The sequence below is a fragment of the Rhinolophus sinicus genome, chromosome 11 (assembly GCF_057876585.1).
Source record: "Rhinolophus sinicus isolate RSI-liver-muscle chromosome 11, RSI-T2T, whole genome shotgun sequence".
In the NCBI taxonomy this organism is placed as follows: Eukaryota; Metazoa; Chordata; class Mammalia; order Chiroptera; family Rhinolophidae; genus Rhinolophus; species Rhinolophus sinicus.
In genome coordinates, this window is record NC_142511.1 from 14,185,057 (window position 1) to 14,197,226 (window position 12,170).

General features: G+C 35.0%; 1 protein-coding gene across 6 annotated transcripts in view; it reads left to right on the forward strand.

Moving 5' to 3' along the window:
- HMCN1 (hemicentin 1) overlaps positions 1-12,170 on the forward strand; it is a 489,269-nt gene that overhangs the window by 296,086 nt on the left and 181,013 nt on the right. For all 6 annotated transcript variants that reach the window (XM_074322402.2, XM_088801634.1, XM_088801635.1 and 3 more), the window contains 4 exons: positions 4,752-4,946; positions 7,677-7,772; positions 8,933-9,060; positions 10,503-10,647. In XM_074322402.2, the coding sequence (XP_074178503.2) occupies positions 4,752-4,946; positions 7,677-7,772; positions 8,933-9,060; positions 10,503-10,647 (564 nt within the window). The remainder of the gene's footprint in view (positions 1-4,751; positions 4,947-7,676; positions 7,773-8,932; positions 9,061-10,502; positions 10,648-12,170) is intronic.

The window sequence follows — 12,170 nt, forward strand, 5'->3', positions numbered from 1 at the left end:
AAATGTTTTTTGTTTATCCTTTATTCCTTGAGTGAAGTTTTGTTTTATTTTCACTCATATTCAAGGTCTTCACTCTATGACCCCTTCTAAAGCAATGGCTTTCTCAACTTTTATTCCAGTAATTATCCTAATGGATCCATTAACATAAACTGAGTTGTTTGCTCACTGCAGCCTTGATCATTGTTAACAATTGCCAAATAACTTAATATTAAAGTCAACGCCCTTCAGGTTTCTGTTATGCCTTACTTAGTCAGTTCCTCATTCCTGTTAAAGTCCTGATCATTTAGCTTACAACATTTGATTAGACCTTTGTCTGGCCACATAAAACTATTGTTACATATCCTCACAGATACAGGATGTAACTAAGAACTGTGCAAATCACAATTGTAATGGTTGTGGTTATCACTATTAGGCTTAAAAGCAATCAAACAAAACCCCAAAACTGTCCCCAAGATGTTCTATAGTGGTTAAGAGAATGGGCTCTGGAGAGAGACTGGGTTTTCTGCCTGACATTTAATAGTCCCTACCTGATAGGTTGGTTGTAAAGATGAAATGAGACGTCATTACCCATGTGCATTCATAGATCAGTGGTTACTGCTCTTCATCTGAAGCTGCTTAGCGGAACATGTGTCAATAGGTGAATATGATTAACTTCACAAATTGAGCGGTCATTTTGATTCTTTGAGTCTTGGAAAAAAAATGTAGAAATGCACATATTGTAGTGGCGTAGTATTTAAGATTAAGCATTGGGCTTTTAATGTGAAGATGTTTCAACTCAATTTTTTTTTTTTAAAAAGGCTTGAGGCAAGGATTGCTATTAGTAGTACATAAAATTATTCATTTGAATTCCAAATCTATTAGGCATAAATCTAAGTTGCTTATGACTTAAGAAGAAAAACATGCTTTTATCCATATCATGTAACTATTTGGGCTATCTGATTGTTTTTGTGGGCCTATTACTTTGCATCAACAATACCAGATCAAACATTTTTATATTGTTATAAAAATACTATTTCATATTATTGTTGAATTCTAGCTTCTTGTAGTGAGTCTCTTTTTTTTCTATTTCTCATTATCATGACTTTAAGTTATGGACATTTCAGGTCAACAGGGAAAGTTACCAATGCCTTTCATCCTTTTAAAAAAGAGGTAGTGAATTGTGAAGTCATTTGGAAGAAAAGAAGATTGGCTACATTAAACAAAAAGTTGGCCTGGCAGCGATTTTATTTGCAGCATTCCACACCACACAGGGTTTGAGTCTTAGACTGTGGTTTCATGTTTTGTGGTTTGGTAGAAACAAAACAGTGTGTTCAGCCATGTTAGGAAAGAAAATCTCTGTTTGACTAATATAATGCAAGAGTTGCTATACAGAGATATATTTAATTATCACTAAAGGAACAAGAATAATTTCATGGAATAGGTTTTAGAGCAAGATGGTCAATCTGCTTGCAACTTTTGTATTTTCACACTAATGTGTGCACACAGTGTATCTGTTGTCACTTACAAATTTTGTAAGTGACAACAGAAATGTACTATGCATTAATCCCATGTAATTCTCAAGGTGCTTGCACACAAATATTTAGGGGATCACAGAGGATTCAGCATGATCTTTATAGAAGCCAAAAATTGAAATTAACAATAGACATATTAAACTACAGAGCTAAGATTTAATAAATTAACTCTACCATATTTACGATGAATGATGATATTTGGGTGATTATTACATGCTGAATGGTTAATAAACATTCTCTCTTTTAACAACATGAGATAAGAAATGTTATTATCATCCTTTTCTTCATGGGGAAATTTAGTCTGGGGGAGGTAAAATAATTTTCCAAGTTTACAGACTAAGAAACAGTGGAACTGCCATCTGAAACCACCTACTGGATTGTAACTTCTCTAAGCAACACAGCCTCTTCTATACAAGTCCCGTATTTTGTACTGTAATCACTTCTGCTTCTTTCCCCCTGGTCTCCTTGATCTGTTTACCATCCACCCAGTGTAATTCATTTGGAGTCTGAACGGGCCACATGTAAGAGGCTTCTTGGCCTGAGTTTGGAGTTGCTTCGTGTTTGAGGTTCGCTTGTCATGGATGCTGCCTTGGCTGCTTTCCTACTTAGTGTCTGGTACTCTCATTTGTCTTGTTTCCTGGTGCCAGTCCATATATTCCCTGACCTAGTGCTTGCCTTGTACCTGACACTGTTCCTGAAGCTTCTTCTCCCCAGATGACTTCTCCCATCTAGTGTTTTTTAAGCACAACTTGAGCTCCACGTATCCTTTTATATTCCAATTTGTTCTTGGCTTCCTTAGTTCTGAAAATTCTCATTTGTCTCTATTTTCACTGATGGTTGTGTTTTATTATGTTAGTGTGCTGGGTTTCCTTCCAAATCCTTTGTTGATCCCAGGCTTCTGCATATCTCCTTGCTCTTCTGGGATTTATTATCTGTCCCATTTCCACATTCGCATGCCCACACTCTGGGCTTAACACTTCCTGAGACTTTTACACTAAACCTCTATTTTTTTGGGAAAGCACCAACTCTAGAGTAAATGACTACTATCACTCCAGAGAAAACTAACTAGGCCTTACAAATCTAGGATAAGCAAGCTAGGAATAACTATTTAAAATAGGTTTATTTTGCCTATTATTTTTATACGTCAAATTCTCATATAGAATGATTAAGAGAAATCTAAACACAGATGCATTACTCCATTCTAAAAACATATTGCTCAACTGTGGTATTTAACTTAATTTTATTTAGGTTTGAAAAGCAAGGAATAGCATTTGTAAAGTTGCATTGTTTTTCTTTTTTTTCTTTTTTTTTTGAAAAGTGCAAATTCAAATGCCCTGCATCAAGGTTGTTATCACATACACTTATGCAAATGCACACACGATTATTGTTGAAGTGTTTTAATATTGACTGAATCATTCACATTCACAAAGATCTAGCAGCCATGTATATAATGCACTATGTTAGTTGCTATGAAGGATAAAAATATAGTTGCAAATATCAACTCTCTAGGGAAAATCAAACATATAGTCTCAGAAAAGGCTGAATGTGGTCACTGTCATGAGAGTGGTACAGAGTGAGTTCTCGGAAACCTCATATTCATTTGAGATGGGAAGAGATGGCATTGAGGAGGGGCCTTTTGAACTGGATTAAAGAATTGTCAATATTTTTATAGCCAGAGACCAACAGCTGACATTGCATTTGAAAGAGATGGCAGTAACACAGGTACCAATATGAGAAAGGTCAATCCTTGTTTGGAAAGGATTGAGGAGTTCTGATTGTTTAGGGAACAGGATTTGTGAAGGGAAATAATGGGAAATGAGAACTTCCTGTTAGAGGAGGTTCTTTCTCCCAGGCTAATAAAGCACTAATGCTGCTTAGAAGACAATTGTACGTCTGAGTCCCAGGATTCCCATTGAGAAGGAAAGATGTGATCTCTGGACCCATTTTTATTAGCCTCCTAAACAGATTGACTATGGGCAGTGGTAAGAACCCATAGAAAAGGGGAGGCTGATAAAATAACAAGGAACTGTGACTCTGGAGTCAGATTGACCTGATTTTCAATCCTAGCTGCACTGTTCAACTTCATGTGACACTTAGCAAATTACCCATGTCTCAGTTTCTTCATCTATAAATTGGAGTAATAATAGTACCTACCTCATAGGGATAGTGTGAAAATTAAGTGAGCTAATTAATGGAAATCGTTTAACCCAGTCCCTGGCTCCGTAAGTGATAGTTATTATAATTCCTGACTAATCTTTAACCTTGACATTATTAAGGAGACCTCCCTTGGGCATCTCCTCTAAGAGTCCTTCCTACATGAGCAAGTTTAATGAATTCCCTCTAACAGTACCTTCTACGTTTCTCCTTGCCTGGAGCCTCAGACATCTTTACTCATAAGTTCTAGAGGACACACTGAGTGCCTCCTCTGTTTGGGCTTGCTGCCAGCGTCCTCCCTGTATTACATTCTGGTGTTTTCCAAGGTGTGCCTCTGGCATATTTCTAATTCTTCCTCCTGACTTTTGTGGGTCCTTGAATTATGTGAATAACTGTAACCTTATTATCTATGATTTTACAATTTCTGAATCATCTCTTAACTCTAAGATTTTAAGCACTCACTATTCTCCTTTTATCAAATACTATAATCTGTTACTTTAATTTGTATTAGTAATTCTCAAGCTTAAATGTCTTAAACTCAAAGATGTCAAAAAATGTGAGATTTCGAGAAGCAAGAATATGATATAGAACGGATATAATTTGAGATTATATACCATTACCTTGTTATATAGTGATCTATTGAAGAATGAGCCCTGGCATAAATTAAGTTCATTTAAAAATTTGACTAAATGGAGTAAGTTTTGTAAAGTGTCATTATATTTCATTACCAGGCAAACTTCTTCATAAGAAAGCTTAAAGGTTTGAGCAGTATGGCATAAACTAGAATTGAAAACAGATTTTTAAAATGAAAGATTCTCTTTATTTAAATTAATCTTGATTTAATTCTCCGCTTTTCTTCATTGATCGTTTAAAACGAGTAGTTGAACTTTTTTGTGTGTCTATTCATTTATAAAGCAAAAAGGGAAATCTGCTATGTCAATAGCAGACAGGAATACTTAAAGGGTAAATTTATAATATATGAGCAACAGTTTGACTTAAATTCCATCTGTTGACAGTTTAATAATTAAGTTTATACTTAATAGGCCCATATACTGTCTCAATGACTTTTTTTGTAATATCTTCCAGCACCTCCAGTTTTCATACAAGAACCTGCTGATGTATCTATGGAAATTGGCTCAAATGTGACATTACCGTGCTATGTCCAGGGTTACCCAGAACCAAAGATTAAATGGCGAAGATTAGATAACATGCCAGTCTTCTCAAGACCCTTTTCAGTGAGTTCCACCAGCCAGCTAAGAACGGGAGCTCTCTTTATTTCAAGTAAGTTAAAGGAAATGTATTTTATACAAGTATACATATACATGTTACATATTTATGTTATGCATAGGTATTGCTGTGCTTAAAATAGTGAATTAATCTTGTCAACACATTTTGTGTTCGTTGCATTTCACTTTAAACTCATATTGAACTCTGATATTTGAGAATTGTCATACATGAATTATATTTTATTCAAATATATAATAGTTGTTATATCTTAAAGGCTTATGAAGCAATATGACTTCTTCATATCTCACCATTTCTTATTGCAAATAGAGTCACCTGGGTGTGTAGGTGGATAAGTGATTACATTTTATTGACTCTTGAACCAACTCTTGTATACAAAGGAAAAATATTACTAGTAGTAAATGTTAATTATTATTATTATTATTTTTTTTTTTGTCAAAAACACATAACCACATGCATGGACCCTATACCCTATGGAAATTTCTTGATTAAAAGCTATGTCTATCTGGAACAAATGATCTTTTAAAAAACTCAAATATGCCATCATCAAAAATTTTGCCTATCAAATATTAAAGCACTCAGATATTTGTAAACATGTTGCACTTTTCCAAACATTGTTAAGAATATTTGGATAGTGGCACCAGAGGAAAAAAAGCATTTAAATGATTTACTGGTTTATAAAAAGTAATTGCATCTTTGGGATATTTTGTAGAAAGCCTCCAATAAGTGATTTCCATATTTATTAATGATATTAAATGTAGATTATCCACTTACACTGTCAAATATAGATTAGACTGCCTAATTACAAGTGCTGCAGTGTTCAGTGATGTGCTAGGCTCTGTGGTGAAGATAGAAGTCAAATATGGGGTTCCTTACTGAGGCCTTTTACAACCCACCATCGGAGTGGATGACCAGAAACGTACCTACTAGGAAATACTCTTTAGATTAGATTGCATTGTGGAGGCTCTGAAATGTGCCAGTGAAGAAATGCATATAATGAGATTGAAAATAAGGGGCACCCCAACCTCAAACTTCATAGGCAGAGAAAGGCATTTGAAAATACTGTTTCAGGACAACTCCTCTGCAGGATAGGAAGAGAGATGAGAGGAAAGAATGGAGAGGCTCACATAGTTATACAAGTAGGGTGAAGTGAGATGAGAAACAGCCCAGAGAGAAACCAATTAGACTTGGAAACGAAGCAATCAGAGGAGATGAAAGACAGGGAAGAACAAAAGAGAGCAATGTATTGACCAGTGGTGGCCCAGTTGTCCAAATGAAATCATCTAGTAGGAAACTCATGATTACAAACTTAGTTCTCAGTATTATTTTGTATTTCTACACGAATTACTCCAAGAGTTATTAATATAAAAAATGTCATGGTTAGAAGTAATGTGTGACTGACGAACCGGGTGATCTGCTGAGTTTTCCATTGCAAATGAATGTTTTCTATTGCTGAGTGGACACTGCCTCAGTCGACCAGATAGAGTTCTGCAGTGATAAGCTTGGGGTGAACAAAAGAGTAGAAACTTTGTCACTGCAGTTTGTCTGAGAGGGAGTGGAACTCTTCATAATGGAAAGGTACATTTTTGTCTGTCAAAATCTTATCAGTTGATTAAACTGTGCTTATGTTAGTAACGATGCTTGCAAAGATGACAATCTCATTCCCCTATTTAAAATCTTCTCTTGCCTCCCCTATTGCTCACAAGACAAAAAAACCCACACTCTTTAGAAGGCACCAGGCTGCCTCTTCAGCTTCAGTCTCCTGGCTGTACGCACACAAACTGTAACCCCCAGGTTCTCATCCTGGTCCCCCTAACACCCTCTTTCATTAAAAATATTTTGTAATATCCTTTTTATCATTCTGAAAAAATTCTGTATATTTGATCTAGCTACATAATAAAAAAAACTATTTTGATATTCAAAGTGTAGTACAAACAAAAATGAAGTAATTTCATTTAAATTATACGTATTTCAATTACTCAGTAAGTATCCTGGCAATGTCTATACAATGTGCATACATGTTTCTGTATATCACCATGAATTTGACAGCTCAAATGTAGACTGATACCAGAGTATGGGATTGCTCACTCAAAAACTCTAAGCTGGTGAAGTGACTTTTGAAAATAGTGGGCATTTCTTGCTAAAATACTTTCTTCTACTTACACAAAATTAGGTTATAGGCTCATATAATTATAAACAGTCATCAAATCCATGAATTTCCAGTGGAACCTTCAGAAATCTTAGGATAATTGTTCCATTCGTGATTCTGCCTCCCACATCGCCTGTCTAGTTTTTGCCCAGAAATGCCCATAGTCTCTCCCAATCATTGGGTCAACTAAAAAACTCTCCCCTGCAAGCCTCCAAAATACTGGTGGGTGGTGCAACTTCCCATTCTTAGAACAGACCATGATTTTTCAAGTCCTGCTTTTTTTGCTTTTACAGCCTGTTGGGTTTGGACTACCCATCCTCTATCTTCTGTTTAAGGTACCGCTGAGATATTTTCTTCTATGTGAAGCCTTCCCTAATTCTTCCATATGCCATCAGTCACTCTTGTCTCTGTTTCTGCAGCTCATTGTTTGAAGCTTTAGTATAGAATTTATCACACTGTGGTATGATTGTTGCATTTTGTGTATGTCTCCTCCCCTAGAATGGGAACTACCAGAAGGCAGTGCCATATTTTCTACCCTCAGATCTCAGTCCTGTGCCTCGCACATAGTTCCTGCTCCAGGGATGGTGTTGAGTGAATAAATGATCTCTTATTTTTAGACTTATGGGCAAGTGACAAAGGAACCTATATTTGTGAAGCTGAAAACCAGTTTGGAAAGATCCAATCCCAGACAACAATAACAGTGACAGGACTTGGTAAGAGCAATTAAGTGTTTAAACACCACACTCTTCAAAATCATCGGTCTTCTTTTACTATATCATCTCTTGCCTGCACCACTTTTATTTTTTTAAAAAGCCAGGTAAATAGCTGACTGGTAGATTGGTCTTCCCTCCCCGACTCTAGTTCCTATTTCATAGGATGTTAGAACTGAAAAGAACCCTGGAAATCATCTTCTCCAAGCTCCTTATCTTCCATTTGAGGAAATGAAGGTCCATTTGAATAAACTGTTTTTAGTCTAAATACAAATATACACACATATTAGAGTAGTCAAGTTCTGTTTACGTTTTTTACATTTATCATTTTAGTTTGCATGAAATTGTATTGTGTATGATATGACGTAAGAATATAATACTGTTTATTTCCAAATGGTAAGGCATTTGTTTCAATATCTTTTATTGAATATTCTCTTCCCACTGATTAAAATGCCCATTTGGTAACGTGCTAAATTTGTATTGCTACCTTTATTCTCCGGAATTCTATTTAGGCACTAGTTCTAGATTGTTTGAATTATTATAGCATTTGGCGTGATTTTTAAATCTGTCAGTGCATGTTTCTCCTTAATCCACTTTCATAAAATTTTCTTTATGTATCTTCCTTTATTCATCTACATATACTTAAATTTTCCAAATGAATCTCTTGTGGATTTTGCTTTAATGCATGTTAAACGTATTCACTGATTTCTAGGAAAGAACACCTTTACGATAAGTCTCTACCATTTCATCTGAGCGAGTCCAGTGTGTTTTATTTGCTTGGAAAATGACAATCTCCTTCTGGATCTCATCCCTTCCAGTTTCTTCCTTAAATCCTATTCACAGTTTTATATTAATATTTCCTGACAATGTCCCGATGATTCCACTCTTCTGTTTAGAAATGCTTTTAGCCACTCTCCGTCTACTGAATACATTGTAAATTTCTTGGGTTGCCATTTGTGGCCTTCCATGCCATAGCTATATTTGTTTTTCCTTTCTCTGCATCTATGCTTTTACCTGCCCTCTTGCAGTGCTTAGAAGGGCCCTTTATCTCTATCTTCCGACTCTTTTTTTAATAGCATAATTAGTCATCATGTTGTCTGATAAAAGAGTTGCCTCCCTGTGGGTGAAGTAGAGTTGATGGTACCTGTGCTCTCTCTGACCAGTTGCTCCACTCATTGGAATCAGCCCTTCGGTGATCAGTGTAATTGAGGGACAACAGCTCACACTGCCTTGTGCTCTGTTGGCGGGAAACCCCATTCCAGAACGTCGGTGGATTAAGAATTCAGCCATGGTAAGAACAATTTAAAGCCATGCATTCACATTCCTAATTTTCTTGAGCAAGAGGCAATGTCTATAGAAATGCACACGTGAAACCTATGTACTTTTTCTAATGATTGTCACCCCAATATATTTAATTGAAAAAAATAAAATAAAATAAAGAAAGAAAGGCAATGCATTCCCACTATGGAAATTTCAATTTGTAAATATACAAAAATGTATTTTGTGAGCGTACCAAAACTTTTCTTCCATATTAACATGCTTATGCAGTTCATATCATTTGGGAATTAATGAGATGGAGAAGTAGTCAATGGTATAAATTTTATAATTTTGCATTAAATTCAATGTAATCATAAACTCTTCAGAATATGTTAAACCTGAAACAAGTATAAAGTTATTTTCATACCATTTAAATATTTCTATATCCTTCTTTGCAGGGCATAATGAAATGTTATTATTCTCATAAAATCCTTCCATTTTATATATTAATCTTTATTATTAACCTCATGCATTGTCTTTTATTGTGAACTATTTAAAAATATGGATCTATTTTGTGTCATTGTTTTACAGTATATAACTTTCAATTATGATGTGAAAGGATGTGAAAGATTTTCTCAGTTCTGTGGAATTTTTCAGTAAACATGCTATCTATGGCAATACATTTTCATCTAGTTACAGCATTTTTTTTCCATTTTCCAGAGCAGTCAGACTCACTCTCTTCTTGAAGTACTAATTAGAAGTGAATTGACTCCATGGAATAAGACGTAAAATAGTTCATATTTGCATAAAAAGCCTGAGAAAAACCAGTACACCTCCATCAATAATAAATGTCCTTATAACATAATATGATACTTTTTGAGCACTAAGGTATCACGCGATTGAACAAAATGAATGAATGGTACAGAGTCAGAAGTGACCATTGTTAGCAGAAAATATTGCCCACCTTCTCTGACATAGTTCCTGTATCATACATTGTCCTCTAATATCTGCATCTTTCACTGAAAAGGGTGGGTGTTGAGATTAAGTCATATTCTGTCAGCTTGAATAAGTGCCTGTTTGCCAAAATAAAAAATATCAAGTGGCTTGCAATAAGGTCTTCTTGCAAAAGAATAAATGAATCCAAAAGTGAAAATTACCAGTGAAATTTGCATCCTTAGCGATAACAAAAATTACAGAAACATGACACAAGTGGTGTCTCTATTTCTTTCCTTTTTTCAGCATGTGCATAACTCTGACAGATGTCAGTTGGTATCATATTTGGTAATGTATCAGGATGACATACAATTGATAGTACTCTTGGTTTAACATTTTTTGCTCATCATTTTTCACTTAAGGATGTTAAAATATTTTGTTATTTTGTAAGACATTTAATAACCCGGTTGAAAAAAAGCAGATTCAGTTTTGGCTTAGGCAACATTGCCTTTTTAATTAAAAATGACCTTTTTTGTCTTTAAGTTGGTCCAAAATCCTTACATCACTGTACGCAGTGATGGGAGTCTCCATATCGAAAGAGTTCGCCTTCAGGATGGAGGTGAATATACTTGTGTGGCTAGTAACGTTGCTGGAACCATTAACAAAACTACCACTGTGGATGTACATGGTAAGAGACACACCCATTATAATTCTTTTCAAACGTGTTCAAAGCTGAGTTCATTCATATCTTTAAATGAAATAACTCTGTTCCTTTAGTTATAAGAAATAGATATCTTTCCTAATTGTTGTTCTGGACAAAAAGCCTTGTTTCTTGAACAATATTTACATTGTTAAGGCTGTTTCCAGATTTCTCTTTCCTATGTACACAAAAAGACATTACTGGGAGTTACCAGCTGAGTCTGGCCAAGGGCTGTTGTAAGTGGTTTCTTAATTGGTAAAAGTGAACTCGGCTCTCAAAGAGTTATGTTTAAAAATGCATTTTAATTTCAGGCAGGCTGAACTTATTATACCATCCAAATTGCCTTTTCTTTTTGGATTGTGCAACAAGCATGTCCTTACAAATGACCCCTTTGTGTGTTAGCTAGCAATGACCTAAACTTTTCTAAAGGCCACCTCATGTGCTCCAAACAGTCTTTTTGCCTGCTAAATAACTTAGTAGTCACAAATAAGAAAATCCAGAAGCTATCTTTTTTCCATTTGTGACTAATAGTTACCAACTGTTTACATCTCGATAAATAAGTGACAGCTTCATAGTTTAAGAAATTGTCCCAAGTTTTTTTGTATGTTCCCTTTAAAGACTTTTCAACATAACTTTTTTTTTTAAAGTGTGGTATTACAAAATAGTTCTGTGTACAGAGATGAAAGTAGCAGAGAACATTTATTTTTAGTAGTTAATTCAGTCTTTTTTTTTTCGAACATGAATTGGAGAATCCAAGTAATTTCCAAATTTTGCTTGGTCTGTTGAAATTTTCAGTGGATGCAGACCATCTTCTTTCAAAAAAACTATCTTCTATTTATTATCTGCTTCTCATTGTAAATAGCCTCTTCCACCTCTCTCAATCTTATACTAATCTCCACCAACATCACATGAGACATTCTTGAAGAAATATTATTTTGAAGAAATACTAATGTAACACTAAATTAGTTATAGTCTAAATTATATATAGTGGATACTCATATGTAGAGAGAAAGTAAGTAAATGCATAATCCCAGATTGGATAAAGTTTTGTTTAACTATTTTTAAAAAGATCAATCAATAGATTTCCTGGAGGGTACTTATGGATTGATTTGAGAATCTAGTACAGAAATACATTCATATCATTTCCCTTTGGCTTCTAGCAACTGCCTAGAATATGATGTTGGGAAGGATTCTGAGGCACATTTTCACTTGGGTGAAAGTGACGTAGTGACACAATTAGTTCCGATGTCTGCCAGATCAGAAGAGTGAGGCAAAGACAGACAAACCAAAGACGTAGTTTATCGTGATGCAAACTGTTTTAACAATTAAAAGTTAAAGGTTATTTCACAACATTGTTTCACCCTTCTTAGTCCAAAATGAGCAACTGATTTAATCAATAAGCTTAAAAAAAAAAAAAAAATCGACCCAGACATTTGACATGAACTAAAAGCAAGCATCCCTTTAAGCCACAGATTTGTCCTTGAGTTGGATGTGATGCAGCACCACAGGTC